The sequence below is a fragment of the Panthera leo genome, chromosome D3, assembly GCF_018350215.1.
Source record: "Panthera leo isolate Ple1 chromosome D3, P.leo_Ple1_pat1.1, whole genome shotgun sequence".
Taxonomy (NCBI): domain Eukaryota; kingdom Metazoa; phylum Chordata; class Mammalia; order Carnivora; family Felidae; genus Panthera; species Panthera leo.
Genome location: NC_056690.1, coordinates 41,350,231 through 41,367,141, shown reverse-complemented (window position 1 = coordinate 41,367,141; position 16,911 = coordinate 41,350,231). Strand labels below are relative to the sequence as shown.

Here is a 16,911-nt window from a genome sequence, read left to right as displayed (position 1 = left end):
TCAAAAGATTTTTAGAAGATTAATTTGCAGATACCATAGAAATCCAGAAGCTTTAAAAAAACTGATTTCTCATTACGTTAAAGAAATGGTTATATGTAGATAAGGCTGTAAAAGTAATCACTGAATGTCTGGTATTCCTAAAATTTCCTAATTCTGTTTTTAAAAAATTTATTTAAGCTCAAGTTAGTTAACAATACAGTGTAGTAATTCGTTTCAGGAGTAGAATCCAGTGATTCATCACTTATATACATATAACACCCAGTGCTCATCCCAGCAAGTGCCCTCCTTAATTCCCATCATCTGCTTAGCTGTCCCCTCACCCACCTCCCCTCCAGCAGCCCTCAGTTTGTGCTCTGTATTTAAGAGTCTCTTATTGTTTGCCTCCCTCTCTTTTTTTTCATCTTATTTTTCCTTCCCTTCCCCTGTGTTCATCTGTTTTGTTTCTTAAATTCCACATGAGTGAAATCATGTGATATTTGTCTTTCTTTGATTGACTTATTTCTCTTAGCCTAAGCCATGTTGTTGCAAATGGCAAGATTTCATTTTTTTTTTGACCACCAAGTAATAATTCCATAGTGTATATATACCACATCATCTTATCCATTCATCAGTCAATGGACATTTGGGCTCTTTCCAAACTTTGGCTATTGTCGATAGTGCTGCTATAAACATTGGAGTGCATGTGCCCCTTAGAATCAGCATTTTTGTATCCTTTGAATAAATACCAAGTAGTGCAGTTGCTGGGTCACAGGGTAGTTGTATTTTTAATTTTTTGATGAACCTTCGTACTGTTTTCCAGAGAGGCTGGATCAGTTTGCATTCCTGCTAACAGGGCCAAACTGTCCCCCTTTCTCCACATCCTCACCAACATCTGTTGTTTCCTGAGTTGTTTATTTTAGCCGTTCTGACAGGTGTGAGGTGGTATCTCATTGTGGTTTTGATTTGTAGTTCTGTGATGATGAGTGAGATTGAGCATCTTTTCATGTGTCTGTGTGCCATCTGGATGTCTTCTTGGGAAAAGTATCCATTCATGTCTTTTGCCCATTTTTTTCACTGGATTATTTGTTTTTGGGGGTGTTGAGTTGGGTAAGTTCTTTATAGATTTTAGATACTAACCCTTTATCCAGTACATCATTTACAGATATCTTCTCCCATTCCATCAGTTGCTTTTTAGTTTTGTTGACTGTTTCCTTTGCTGTGCAGAAGCTTTTTATCTTGAGGAGGTCCCAGTAGTCCATTTTTGCTTTGGTTTCCCTTGCCTTTGGTGACGTGTCTAGTAAGAAGCTGCTCTGGCCGAGGTCAAAGAGGTTTTTGCCTGTTTTCTTCTCTAGGATTTTGATTATTTCCTGTCTCATATTTAGGTCATTCATCCATTTTGGATTTATTTTGTATATGGTGTAAGAAAGTGGTCCAGTTTCATTCTTCATGTCGCTGTCCAGTTTTCCCAGCACCATTTGCTAAAGAGACTGTCTTTTTTCCATTGGATACTCTTTCCTGCTTTGTCAAAGATTAGTTAGCCTTATATTTGTGGGTTCCTTTCTGGGTTCTCTATTCTGTTCCATTGATCTATATGTTTTTGTGCCAGTACCATACTGCCTTGATGATTACAGCTTTGTAATACAGCTCGAAGTCTGGAATTGTGATGCCTCCATCTTTGGTTTTCTTTTTCAACATTACTTTGGCTGTTTGGGATTTTCTCTGGTTCCCTATAAGTTTTAGAATTATAGCTCTGTGAATCTAGCTCTGTGAAGAATGCTGGTGTTATTTTGATAGGGATTGCATTGAATGTGTAGATTACTTTAATCGACATTTAGCAATATTTGTTCTTCTGATCCTTGAGCATGCAATGTTTTCCCATTTCTTTGCGTCTTCTTCAGTTTCTTACATAAGCTTTCTGTAGTTTTCACTGTACAGATCCAAATCAACCTCTTTGGTTAGGTTGATTCTTAGGTATCTTATGGTTTTTGCTGCAGTTACAAATGGGATCAATTTCCTGATATCTCTTTCTGTTGCTTCGTTATTGGTGTATAGAAATGCAGCCAATTTCTATTTCTTTGATTTTATATCCTGCAACTTTGCTAAATTCATGTATGAGCTCTAGCAGTTTTTTTGGTGGAGTTTTTAGGGTTTTCCATGTAGAGTAAGTATCTTGTCATATTGGAAGAGTGAAAGTTTGACTTCCTCCTTGCCAATTTGTATGCCTTTTATTTATTTTGTTGTCTGACTGCTGAGGCTACGACTTCCAGTACTATGTTGAACAACAGTGGTGACAGTGGACCTCCTTGTTGTGTTCCTGACCTTAGGGGGAAAGCGCTCAGTTTTTCCCCATTAAGGATGATAGTTAGCTGTGGGCCTTTCATATAAGGCCTTGTGATGTTGAGATATGTTCTGTCTATCCCACTTTCTTGAGGGTTTTTATCAAGAAAGGGTGCTGTATTTTGTCAGATGCATTTTCTTTTTTTTTTTTTTTTTAATGTTTATTTATTATTAAGAGACAGACACAGAGCGTGAGCAGGGAAGGGGTAGAGAGAGGCGGAGACATAGAATCTGAAGTAGGCTCCAGGCTCTGAGCTGTCAGCACAGAGCCCGACACAGGGCTCAAACTCACAAACTGCGAGATCATGACCTGAGCCGAAGTCAGTCACTTAACCAACCGAGCGACCCAGGCGCTCCTGTCAGATGCATTTTCTGTATCTATTGAGAGGATCATAGGTTTCTTATCCTTTATTTTATTAATGTTGTGTATCAGGTTGTTGGATTTGTGAATATTGAACCAGTCCTGCAGCCCAGGAATAAATCCTATTTGACTATAATGAATAATTCTTTTTTTTAATGTATATTTTTGAGAGGGAGGGAGAGACTGAGCACAAGTGGGAGAGGGGCAGCGAGAGAGGGAGACACAGAATCACAAGCAGGCTCCAGGCTCTGAGCTGTCAGCACAGAGACTGACGCAGGGCTCGAACCCATGAACTGTGAGATCATGACCCGATTCGAAGTTGGATGCTTAAGCAACTGAGCCACCCAGGCACCCCAATGAATAAATCTTTTAACATACTGTTGAATTTGATTTGCCTAGTATCTTGTTGAGAATTTTTGCATCTAGGTTCATCAGGGATATTGGCCTATAACTTTCCTTTTTATTGGGGTCTTTGTTTTTGGAATCAAGGTAATGCTGGCTTCGTAGAATGAGTTTGGAAGCTTTCCTTCCGTTTCTATTTTCTGGAACAGTTTGAGAAGAATAGGTATTAACTCTGCTTTAAACATCTGATAGGATTCCCCTGGGAAGCCATCTGGCCCAGGACTCTCTTTTTGTTGGGAGATTTTTGATAACTGATTCAATTTCTTTGCTGGCTGTGGACCTATTCAAATTTTCTATTTCTTACCATTTGAATTTTGGTCGTGTGTGTCCATTTCTTGCAGATTGCCCAGTTTATTGGCATAAAATTTTTCATAGTATTAACAACTGTTTGTATTTCTGTGGTGTTGGTTGTGATCTCTCCTCTTTCGTTACTGATTTTTATCTTTGTGGGTCCTGTCTTTTTGATACGTCTGGCTAGTGGTTTATCAATTTAATTATTCTTTCAAAGAACTAGCCTTCAATTTCATTGATCTGTCTACTGGGTTTTTTTGTTTCTATATCATTTATTTCTGCTGTTATCTTTATTATTTTCCTTTTTCTGCTTGTTTTAGACTTTATTTGCTGCTGCTTTTGTAGCTCCTTTAGGCGTGAGGTTAGGTTGTGTATTTGAGACCATTCTTGATTCTCGAGATAGGCCTGAATAGCAATGTACTTTCCTCTTAGGACTGCCTTTGCTGTATCCCACAGGGTTTCGACTGTCGTGTTTTCGTTTTCATTGGCTTCCATGTGTTTTTTTTTTTTTTTTTTTTAATCTCTTTTTCAATTTCCTGGTTAACCCGTTCATTCTTTAGTAAGATGTTCTTTAACCTCCGTGTATTTTTTCCTTTGGTTGATTTCAAGTTTCATAGCGTTGTGATCTGAAAATATGCATGGTATGATCTTGATCTTTTTATATCGAGGACTGATTTGTGTGACCCAGGATGTGATCTATTCTGGAAAATATTCCATATGCACTAGAGAAGAATATGTATTCTGCTGTTTTAGGATGAAATGTTCTGAATGTATCTGTTAGGTCCTAATTAAATCTTGACCCTACCTTCCCCCTAATAGGATCTGAAGTGGAAAAGGGGAACTAATTTAACACCTAACTGATAAATAGAAAAAAATGTATAAATGTTACATTAATATACACATATGTTCTTTCATTTAGTCTTAACATTATGCACTTTTTAACATTCTTATTTTATAAATGAGGAATCTGAAATCCTGAAACATTAAGTTACATTCCAATATTAGAAAGTGGTAGAGGTTTGTAATTATGAACATTTGATTTTGGATACTTCCTCCTCCCACCCAACCCCCCACACACACACTTTCTCTCAGACAACTCTGTGACTAACAGTTTAGGCTACAAGTCATTTATTAAAGAATATTCTTTAAAAGTAATTACTTTGTGATGGGTAGACAATGTGTTTAGGAATAAAGTACCATGATAATGTTTGCATTTGGAAACTGTCATTGATTTTTAAATTCAGGCTTTTAATAAACTTTGGCAGATGGAATATAGTCAACTATAGCCATGTAAAATTTGTGATCGTTAAGCGTTTTAACTAAACTAGTCTTAAAGTTATTTTTTTAAGAAAAATTAAGTCCTATTCAAAACACATTAGTATTTTCCCCACTTTTAGCAACCTCCTAATTTGGTAACCAACTACCTCTAGTAAAGTGGGGCTTGGAGGAAGCAGAGGGAACATTATTAATAGGAAAGAGATGATAAATCAATTTTACTTTTTCACTAGTCGGTTCTCTCCAATATTTTTTTCAGCTTTTAAAATATGATACATAAGATTGGAACTTCATCAGGTTTCTTGCTAGGCACTGTGTTTCCTTTTGATATGTTCAGTACAAATAGGTCAACAAGGAAATTCCCAGAATTACACAGCCGTTACATGGAGGAAAAAAACAAGCGTTTTTGTATAGATTATCAGCAACTAGTCCTATTTATGTATGTATGTTTGTATGCATTTTCTTTTTTTTAATTTAAATTTTATTTAGTTAACATACAGTACAATACTGGTTTCAGGAGTAAAATTCAGTGATTCATCACTTACATACAACACCCAGTGCTCATCCTAAGTGTCTTCGTTAAGTACCACTCTAGCCCATCTTCCACCCACCTCCTCCGTCAACCCATATATATGTCTTTTCTCTATCATTAAGAGTCTCTTGTTTGTTTCCCTCTCTTTTCTAGTCCTGTTTAATGAGTGGTAGAAAGCTGTGTATTACTGCTTCATGTAAAGTGCCTGAGTGCTTGTCCTTGACAGAAGAGCTAAACCATAGACAGCCAATGCTAAATCTGAGAACCTAAGATAAGCTTTTAAGTAATTCCTTTTTTTTTAAATGCTTATTTATTTATTTTTGAGAAGGAGGAAAAGGGAGAGAGAGAGACTGTGTGCGAGTTGCAGGAGGGAAATATAGAGGGAGAGAGAGAATCCCAAGCAGGCTCCACACTGTCAGCACAGAGCCCAGCATGGGGCTTGATCTCATGAACCATGAGATCATGACCTGAGCCAAAATTAATGGTCAGACGCTCAACCGAATGAGCCACCCAGATGCCCCCATTGAAGTCATTCTAATATGTAACTTTTAGGGATGTGTTAAAAGCCATAATGTCAAATGCTTTTTTTTTGGACTTTTATTATTATTAATTACTTCTATAAGATGATGATCACTGGTGACAATATAATTCACTTTCAGAAGTCTATTTTAATAGATGAAGAAGCCATTTGTGATTAGAACCAAGATAAATTAAATGATCATTTAATAAGTGTACAAGTAGTAATTATATCATTTGGCACATATGCTTTAATGCTTTTGAAAATATTTATACCTGTTTTAGTCCATTCCAGTGATTAATGGAAGAGAATTACAGAATCCTCTCATTGTTCAACTTTGTGATCAGTGGGACAATCCAGCACCTGTACCACAGGTCAAAATAAGTCTTGTGAAAGCTAACAATTTAAAGGTAAGTTTTAAAACATCCTTACATAATTTTCGTCTACTTAAAATTTTGGGTTTCGTTGTCATAATGTTATTAGATGTCATATTTTTAAAAATATAGTCTTACATAACCTTGATTATTGCTTAGTTTAAATCACCTTAAAGATTTTTCATAATTATTTTGAGGAACTAAACTTCATATCTTGCAAGCAATGTAATAAGGGGCAGTATTCTACAGTTATGATTCTTTCAATACTAGTATGTATTTGGATTTCAGATTAGAATGAATAGATGACACTGAGAAAGTGAGTAAAGGCAAATATAGTCACCTACAATATGGGTTAAGGAATAGGCATTACTTGAGAAACTTAAGCTAAAGGTGATCAAAAAGCATCATGTGAGTACCTGTCCTCCATACCTTATGGAGTGCTACCAGGGCCTGTGCATAGCTGCTAGACTTATACTGAGTTATATTCTAGGATATGGGGCAAGCATGAGTATCGCCTTGTAATGTTTGGGGGCAAACATAGTGCTTAATACCAAGAAGTCCTAGATTAGGTACCACCTGTTTACACGAGCACTGGGATTGCCAGCTTCTTGGGTTCTAGTGGGAACTTGGGGTGCCTGGTACAGAGTTGGAAGCCCTCCTGTGAGGGGAAATGGGAGAAGCTGCTTGTCCCTTGCAAAGTTGTATTGTGACATAGTCCCTCCTAATGAAGTCAATTAATTTGTCCCAGTCAGGTTGTTACCAGGCAGCACAGAGACAATTCCTGGGGTTGTCTTCAGCCAGGCTTAAGTATCCTTCTATGAACATTTTATCATTTTATTGGATAAAAACAGTTGAGATTATGTAAATATTCAGTTGTCTTAAAAATAATCCATTAATTCAATAAAAACTCATAACAGATTTCTAGGACCTGACACGTTGATCTTAAAAGTCATATGGGAGATTAAAATGCCAAGAATGGCTTGGGATCCACATAGACTTATTTTCATAGTAAAATAGTCAGGGTCAGTCTTTCTGTTAAGAAAGACTGTGGTATTGCTGCTATACACCCGGAAGTAGAAGACATGCTTCTTGGGCTTAGCAACAAGAATTTAGGACCCAGATGGAAGAAATACTTTGAGAAAGATGAGAGGTAAATGGATCAAAGGGTAAATGAGATAAGTAAAATAAAGGCTTTTATTTTGTCATTTTGATTGTGCCTTCTCATTTTCGCCTATTGCTTTTTTGCATGTACCTACCATATTACCTAATTTTTAGGTTCCATTAAGCAGAAATGGACATCAGAGCTTAAGAAAGAGTCTGATATTCTGCTACAACAGTTTACAAATTCACTTTTGTTGTCAGTGTTTGCGTTTAGGAGAGTTAAACTGATTATTATCTACCACAAATAAGAATATTAGTCTAGTTTCACAGAAGTATTTGTAGAAGGCTGAGAGATTCTTTTAACCAGTGATGAGTACCATTGATTTTTATTCATTGGAAAGTGAAAGCTTGGTTGTTACTAAGAAGGTAGTGTTGCAACAGAGGTCTAAGGAACACGTCTGAGTAAACATGAAGAGAAAGATGAGTAACAATGGACATGTTATCTTGATGCCTTGACTTAAATGTATATTTGTGGTATATTTATGTTTATTTCACCTGTGCCATTCCCCCACCCCACCTCCTCAGCCCCCATTTTGGAATGTACCTTCAGTGTTTGTATAACCAACCTTCACTTGAAATATCATTGCTGTTGAAGCAGTGAGCATTGAATTCTGCAACTTAGTAACTGAAATACACTAAATTATAGTTTAATTGATCAAGATGAGAAGTTGTCCTTTGGGTTAAGTAATTATATATTGCATTATTTCTACTAGTTCAGATTAGGAAATCAAAGATTGTAGAAGTGTGTGCAAATACAAATGTTAAAATAATAATGGAGGAAAAGAACATTGTAATAGGGGAAAAGAATTTGTTCTCTAGAATTGTCTAATTAACCATTTTGTTTTGTTTTGTTTTGTTTTGTTTTTAGCTTACTCCTTCAAACCAACAGCATAAAACAGATGAAAGGGGCAGGGCTAATTTGGGAGTGTTCAGTGTTTATGCCCCTAGGTAAGAACCAAAAGTTTGATAGTTATTAGTCATATAAAAATTGAGTTTTCTTATTCCTTGCCGAAGTTAAGAGTAATAATTAGCCTTCTATTTAGTGTTAGGTAGTAGATGGAACTGAACAGGAGTAGAGAGGTTTTGTAAATGAGTTTAACTTTGTATAAGTTGTCTCAATTTTTAAGCTATAACTATAATGTAATTAGAACTCTTTGTCTCTCTTTTTCTCCCTCCTGTTAGAGGAGAACATGTGATGCAGGTTAGAGCCATTTATAACAAAAGTAACATAGAAGGACCTATAATTAAGTTAATGATTCTTCCGGACCCTGAAAAACCTATTCGTCTCAATATTAAATATGACAAAGATGCTTCCTTTTTAGCAGGGGGTATTTTCACTGGTGAGTAAGTCACAAATTTCAAATAGATTTGTAATGATAATTGCTTTTTACACTAGTGGAATAAATTATTTATTCTAGATATCTAGCATGATGAAAAACAAGCCTGCATAGCATTTTAAATGGCAAAGAAAATGTTTGATTTAACTATATCTTCTTTCATCTCTATTGTACATTCCCTTAATGGTCAAGAATGAACGGAAAGTTTGTACATAAGCTGAGAGCCTGTGGTAATGGAGTTTGTGTTTGCTCATTCACTGGATTGTGAAGTTCTGCAAAAGAAGGATGGCAAGAACTGTGGCAGTTCTATTAAATAGGTTTTAATGTCATCTTCAACCAAATAGAACCAGGATTGTTTAACTTAATTTGGGTGAAAACATCAGAATTTATTATTAAAACTATTTCAGAACAAAAAACATTTCCTAAATACATGCGGTATCCAGACACTGTATTGGGCTCTTGGTTCCAATAATGAATACAACAATTGCCAATGAGTTCTGTCTACTGTAGAAAACACTTAAGTAAGCAGATAATTTCAGTGTAGTCTGGCAGTGTAGTCTTCCTATTTTCAATAGGAAATGGTATTTACTTTATATGGGTAATTTTCTTGAAGACTTTGTTTTCTTAAAGGGATGAATTCATATACATAGTTATAAGCAGTAGAAACAAGCAGACCAAAAAGTTTAGATTATAAAATTAATAATTTTTAATAATTGTTACATATATACATAGCCTTTATACTCATAATTTTAAGTCTGTTTCAAGAGGTAAGACCTATTTCCTGTCATTAAAAAACTATATCCATCAGGGGTGCCTGTGTGGCTCAGTCGGTTGAGCATCCTACTCTTGGTTTCAGCTCAGGTTGGGTGGCTCAGTCGGTTGAGCATCCTACTCTGGTTTCAGCTCAGGTTATGATCTCACGGTTTGTGGGTTCTAGCCCTACGTTAGTCTCTAAGCTGCTGGTGCGGAGCCTGCTTGGGATTCATTCATTCATTCATTCTCTCTCTCTCCCTCCCTCCCTCCCTCCCTCCCTCCCTCCCTCCCTCTCTCCCCCCCTTCTGCCCCTCCCCCACTCACATGCTTGTGCACACTTGCACTTTCTCTCTCTCCCTCCTTCCCTCCCTCCCTCTAAGTAAACAAAACTTTAAAAAATTATACCCATCATATGGGTGCCAAGTGAATAAAACCGTAAAATATACACTGAATTCTCAGAATACGTAAAGCACATGGATTTATGACCAGTTGCCTAATTCTGTGTTGCTGAGTATCCACAGTCTAACCTTTTTGGTCTTGCATGGTAGAACTTCTAGCAAGGCAGATTGTGAAAATAAGGCAAAGGATTAATAATAGTAAAGATGTATGCGTTAGATTTCTGGAAGAGATTTAGCATTAGAGTTGTCTGTCATGATTAGTACATTTTTATAGACAGATTATTGGGGAATGCTGATTACAGAATGGTTTTGTTTTCTTCAGAATTTCATTATTAACATTTAAACAAAATGTACACTTTAAGACGTACGGTTATTTAACCTAATTCATTAAGTGGACTAGGAAATAATTTTTTAATATTCACCATGACAGATTTTATGATTACTGTTATTTCTGAAGATGACAGTATCATCAAAAATATTAATCCAGCACGTATTTCCATGAAAATGTGGCAGCTGTCTAACAGTGGGAACCGACCACCAGCAAATGTAAGTTCTGGGGAAGCATTTTTAGAAGTTAAAATTAACTCTTACCTTTAACTTAAATGTAATTTAATGCAAGAATGCAGTCTGTATATACTGAAGAACTACACATTAACCCACTTCATCACTTGAGATATGTATGTATATATGAGTATATTAGAATATGTTTCAAAATTAAGTGTTGATTCTTTTGAAAAAGAGTAGCCTACATTGTGATATTCCTTGAACTTTAAGATATTTTACACTTAAAAATTATCTAAAGGACAGGGACACCAGGGTGGCTCAGTCAGTTAAGCAGCCGACTTCGGCTCAGGTCATTATCTTGCAGTTTGTGAGTTCGAGCCCTGTAGTCAGGCTCTGTGCTGACAGCTCGAAGCCTGGAGCCTGCTTTGGATTCTTTGTCTCCCTCTCTCTCCATCCGTCCCTACCTTCCTCCCTCTCCCTCTCTCTGTCTCCCTCCCTCCCTCTCCTTCTCTCTGTCCCTCTGTCTCTCTCTCTCTCTCAAAATTAAATAAACATCTAAAAAAATTCTAAAGGACAGTGGCACTGTTAAATACCACTAAGAGATAATATATAAAATGAGACAGTAAAGAGATGTGATGATATACTTACAGGATACAGGAGGGAGGGTAGAGTGGTGAGAATAGTTGAGGGTCTAAGCAGCAGAGTCCAATAGAAATATAATACAAGTCACACATTATATTTTTCTAGTGGATACATTAAAAGAGTAAAAAGAAGTAAAATTAATTTTAAAGTAGTTTTAACCTAACATCAAGTTACCACTTAAACATGTACTCAGTATTTAAAGTTTATTAATGAGATTTTACATTCTTTTATGTTACCAGTCTTTGAAATTTCATGTGTATTTTATGCTTACACCACCTTTCAGTTTGATCCAGATATATTTCAAGTGCTTAGTAGCCACATGGAGCTTTAACTAGCTTCCTTAATTTATACGGTCAGTCCCATCAAGCTGCTATTACCATGTCACCCCCACAGAGATCTTTTGTGTACCTTTTACATGGTATGTCACAGGGGCGCCTGGGTGGCTCAATCAGTTAAGCGTCCGACTTCAGCTGAGGTCATGATCTCACGGTTCATGGGTTCAAGCCCTGAGTCAGGCTCTGTGCTGACAGCTCAGAGGCTCGAGACTGCTTCAGATTCTGTGTCTCCCTCTGTCTATGCTCCTTCACTGCTCACACTCTGTCTCTCTCTTTCTCTCTCAAAAATAAACATTAAAAAAATTTTTTTTTAATGGTTGTCCCCATGACTAATCTCATTATTGAATCTTAAATGCATTGTAGGGGCGCCTGGGTGGCTCAGTCGGTTAAGCATCCGACTTTGGCTCGGGTTGTGATTTCATGGTTCGTGAGTTCAAGCCCCACATCAGGCTCTGTGCTGACAGCTCGGAGCCTGGAGCCTGCTTCTGATTCTGTTTCCCTTTCTCTCTGCCCTTCCCCTGCTCATGCTCTGTCTCTCAAAAATAAATAAATGTAAAAAAAAATTTGTTTTAATTTTAATGCATTGTAAAGATACATATGTATAGCTGTGTGTGTATGTATTTATAAATCCAGATGTGATCTGTATTTGCGTTTAGTGGAAATATAAAGGTTTCATCCTGATTTCTCCCTCCCCTCCTTCTCTCCTACTTCCTTTCTAGGCAGAAACATTTAGTTGTAATAAAATAAAAGATAATGACAAAGAAGATGGCTGCTTCTACTTCAGGTACTTCTCAAGTCATTTCATATTTTTATGCATAATTTGTTATAAAGTGATTTCAGCCTTGATGGTGTTTGTCTGGCTCAGCTGGGGAAAAAGTAATTTATGATTGAAAAGAAAATGTTAGTGTTTTAATTTTTCTCAGGAATTATTTTGAGAAAATAAGTATTTTGTTTGTAAGCTTTGTAAAATGGTTTGGGGAAGGATTGTTGTGATGGTTATATTAACTTTCAAAACTAGGATCAGAAAAATTTACATTATGTTGCCAGAGCACTTTATAATATATACATTTCTATAGTTCAAAACTTAAAAGGTATGAAGTAAAATAGGTAACTGAACTAGTTTTGTTTTTGTTTTTGTTTTACAGTTTTACTAAATTACTTTGGATTGAATTCACTTGAATTGTTGCTTTTGTTTTCTGGACCTCTGCTGTGAAATATGAAAATTGTTTGCTTTTTTTTTCCCTCAAGTTAGTTAAAATACAGTGTACTCTTGGCTTCAGTAGTAGAATCCAGTGATTGATGACTTACATATAACACCCAGTGCTCATCCCAACAAGTGCCCTCCTTAATGCCCATCACCCATTTTCCCCACCCCTCACCCCCACACCCCGATTAAACCTCAGTTCTCTGTATTTAACAGTCTCTTATGGTTTGCCTCCCTCTCTGTTTATATCTTATTTTTGCTTCCCTTCCCCTATAATCATCTTTTCGTTTCTCCAGTTTACCTATGAGTGAAATCATGTGATATCTGTCTTTCTCTAACTTATTTCACTTAGCCTAATATCCTATGGTTCCATCCACATTGTTGCAGATGGCAAGATTTCATTTTTTTCATCACCGAGTAGTATTCCATATACATATAGATAGATAGATAGATACATAGATACATAGATATGTTGATGGACATTTGGGCTTTTTCCATAATTTGGCTATTGTTGATAGTGCTGCTATAAACAGTGATGTTCATGTGCCCCTTTGAATCAGCATTTTTGTATTTGGATAAATTCCTAGTACTGGAATTGCTGGGTCATAGGGTAGTTCTATTTTTTAATTTTTTGAGGAACCTCCCCATGTTTTCCAGAGTGACTGCACCAGTTTACATTCCCACCAACAGTGCAAAAGTGTTCTCTTTTCTCCATATCTTGCCAACATCTTTTGTTTCCTGAGTTAATTTTAGCCATTCTGACAGGTGTCAGTTGGTATCTCATTGTGGTTTTAATTTGTATTTCTCTGATAATGAGCAGTGTTGAGCATCTTTTCATATGTCTGTGTGCCATCTGGATGTCTTCTTTCGAAAAGCGTCTATTCCTGTCTTTTGCCCATTTCTTTACTGGATCATTTGTGGGTTTTTTGGATGTTGAGTTTGGTAAGTTCTTTATAGATTTTGGATACTAATCCTTTATCTGATACATCATTTCCAAATATCTTCTCCCATTCCATTGGTTGCCTTTTAATTTTGCTGATTGTTTCCTTTGCTGTGCAGAAGCCTTTTTATCTTGATGACGTCTCAGTAATTCATTTTTGCTTTTGTTTCCTTTGACTCTGGAGACCTGTCAATAAGAAATTGCTGCAGCTGAGGTCAAAGAGGTTGTTGCCTGTTTTCTCTTCTAGGATTTTGATTATTTCCTGTTTCACATTTAGGTCTTTCATCCATTTTGGATTTATTTTTGTATATGGTGTAAGAAAGTGGTCCATTTTCATTCTTCTGCATGTCGCTGTCCAGTTCTCCCAGCACCATTTACTAAAGAGACTGTCTTTTTTTTCCATTGAATATTCTTTCCTGCTTTGTCAAAGATTAGTTGGCCACATATTTGTGGGTCTGTTTCTGGGTTCTCTATTCCATTGATCTATGTGTCTGTTTTTGTGCCGATACCATAACTGTCCTTATGATTATAGCTTTGTAATACCAGTTAAAGTCTGGGTTTGTGATGCTTTCTGCTTTGGCTTTCTTTTTCAAGATTACTTTGGCTATTCAGGGTCTTTTGTGGTTCCATACAAATTTTAGGATTGTTTGTTCTAGCTCTGAGAAGAATGCTGGTGTTATTTTGATAGGGATTGCATTGAATGTGTAGATGGCTTTGGATAGTATCAACATTTTAACGATATTTGTTCTAATCCACGAGCATGGAATGTTTTTCCATTTCTTTGTGTCTTCAATTTCTTTCATAAGCTTTCTATTGTTTATTGCTAGGTATTGTACGTTTTTTGGTGCAATTGTAAGTGGGATCAATTACCTAATATAATCTTTCTCTTCATTATGGGTGTATAGAAATGCACCCGATTTCTGTACTTTGATTTAACATCCTGCGACTTTGCTGAATTCATGGATCAGCTCTAGCAGTTTTTTTGGTGGAGTCTTTTGGATTTTCCATGTAGACTAAGTATTGTGTCATCTTGGAAGAGTGAAAGTTTGACTTCTTCCTTTCCAATTTGTATGCCTTGTATTTCACTTTGTTGTCTGCTGAGGCTAGACTTCCAACACTATGCTAAACAACAGTGGTGACAGTGGACATCCCTGTTGTGTTCCTAATCTCAGGGGGAAAGCACTCTGTTGTTGCCATTGAGGATGATAATTAGCTGTGGGCCTTTCACATATGGCTTTTATGATGTTAAGTATGTTCCTTGTATCCCTACGTTCTTGAGGGTTTTTGTCAAGAAAGGATGCTGTATTTTGTCAAATGCTTTTTCTGCATCTGTTGAGAGGATCATACGGTTCTTATCCTTTATTAATGTGCACGTTTTTGGATTTGTGAATATTGAACCAGCCCTGCAGCCCAGGAATAAATCCCATTTGATCATAGTAAATAATTCTTTTAATTTACTGTTGAATTCGATTTCCTAGTAGCTTGTTGGGAATTTTTTAAAAACATTTTTAAATGTTTATTTTTGAGAGAGAGAGAGACAGCCTGAGTGGGGGAGGGGCAGAGTGAGAGGGTGACATAGAATCAGAAGCAGGCTCCAGGCTCTGAGCTGTCAGCACAGAGCCCAATGAAGAACTCAAACCCATGAACCACGAGATATGACCTGAGCTGAACTTGGACGCTTAACTGACTGAGCCACCCAGGTTCTCCTTGAGAATTTTTGCATACATGTTCCTCAGGGATGTTGGCGTGTAATACTCCTTTTTATTAGGGTCTTTGTCCGGTTTTGGAATCAAGGTAATGCTGGCTTCTTAGAATGAGTTTGGAAGCTTTACTTCCATTTGTATTTTTAGAACAGTTTGAGAAGAATAAGTATTAACTCTGCTTTAAATGTCTGGTAGAATTCCCCTGGGAAGCATCTGGCCCAGGACTCTTACTTTTTGGGAGATTTTTGATAACTGATTCGATTTCTTTTCTGGCTATGGGCCTGTTCAAATTTTCTGTTTCTTCCCATTTGCGTTTTGGTAGTGTGTGAGTGTTGCCATTTCTTCCAGATTGTTCAGTTTTTTGGCATAGAATTTTTCATAGTATTCTCTTATAATTGTTTGTATTTCTGTGGTATTGGTTGTGACTTCTCCTCTTACATTCATGATGTTATCTATTTGGGTCTTCTCTTTTTGATAAGTCTGGCTAGTGGTTTATCAATTTTGTTTATTCTCTCAAAAAGTCAGCTTTTAGTTTCATTGATTCTGCTGGGGGGGTTTTGTTTTTGTTGGATTCTATATTGTTTATTTCTGCTCTAATCTTTATTATTTCCCTTCTTTTGCCGGCTTTAGGCTCTATTTTTGTTCCTTTTCTAGCTCCTTTACGTGTAAGGTTAGGTTGTGTATTTGGGACCTTTCTTGCTTCTTAAGATAGGCCTGAATTGCAATGTATTTTCCTCTTAAGAAGTGCTTTTCTACATCCCAAAGTGTTTGGACTGTTGTGTTTCATTTTCATTGGCTTCCATGTATTTTTAAAATTCTTCTTTAATTTGCTTGTTAACCCATTCATTCTTTAGTTTTTTAACCTCTGTGTTTTTGGGGGCTTTACAAATTTTTTCTTGTGGTTGATTTCAAGTTTCATAGTGTGACCTGAAAATATGCATGGTATGATCTCAGTCTTTCTGTACCTGTTGAGAACTGTTTTGTGACCCAATATGTGATCTGTTTTGGAGAATGTATCATGTGTACTTGAGAAGAGTGTGTTCTGAATCAAATGTTCTGAATATATCTGTTAAGTCCATCTGGTCCAACGTGTCCTTCAGAGCCATTGTTTCCTTGTTAATTTTCTGCCTAGATGATCTGTATATTGTTGTAAGTGGAGTATTAAAGTTCCCTATTATCTATACATTTATTTATGTTTGTGATAATTATATATTTGGGTGCTTTCATAGTGGGGGTATAAACATTTACAAATTTCAGCTCTTCTTGATGGATAGACCCTTAATTATGATAGAGTGCCCTTTTTCATCTCTTGTTACAGTCTGTTTTAAAATCTAGTTTGTTTGGGGCTCCTGGGTGGCTCTTAGATGGTTCTCCATCCTCATTTTCAATCTTCAGGTATCCTCATGCCTAAAATGAGTCTCTTGTAGGCAGCACATAAATGGATCTCATTTTTTTATCCATTCTGATATCCTGTGTCTTTTGATTGGGGCATTTAGTCCATTTATATTCACAGTGATTATTTTTTTTTTTAATTTTTTTTTTTTAACGTTTATTTTTGAGACAGAGAGAGACAGAGCATGAACAGGGGAGGGGCAGAGAGAGAGAGGGAGACACAGAATCTGAAACAGGCTCCAGGCTCTGAGCTGTCAGCACAGAGCCCAATGCGGGGCTCGAACTCACGGACTGCGAGATCATGACCTGAGCCGAAGTCGGCTGCTTAACCGACTGAGCCACCCAGGCGCCCCTCACAGTGATTATTGAAAGATATGGAGGTAGCGCTGTTGTATTATCTGTAGGTTTCATGTTTGTGGTGATGTCTCTGGTCCTTTGTAGTCTTTGCTCCTTTCCACTCACAGAATTCCCCTT

General features: G+C 36.7%; 1 protein-coding gene across 4 annotated transcripts in view; it reads left to right on the top strand.

The window, feature by feature from the left end:
* Positions 1 to 16,911, top strand: part of SMCHD1 (structural maintenance of chromosomes flexible hinge domain containing 1) — a 167,728-nt gene that overhangs the window by 81,446 nt on the left and 69,371 nt on the right. For all 4 annotated transcript variants that reach the window (XR_006195121.1, XM_042909996.1, XM_042909997.1 and 1 more), the window contains exons 30-34: positions 5,979 to 6,104; positions 8,098 to 8,177; positions 8,412 to 8,569; positions 10,148 to 10,263; positions 11,918 to 11,982. Coding sequence is in view for 3 of the 4 variants with exons in the window: in XM_042909996.1 (XP_042765930.1) it covers positions 5,979 to 6,104; positions 8,098 to 8,177; positions 8,412 to 8,569; positions 10,148 to 10,263; positions 11,918 to 11,982 (545 nt within the window). In the remaining variant the exon portion in view is untranslated. The remainder of the gene's footprint in view (positions 1 to 5,978; positions 6,105 to 8,097; positions 8,178 to 8,411; positions 8,570 to 10,147; positions 10,264 to 11,917; positions 11,983 to 16,911) is intronic.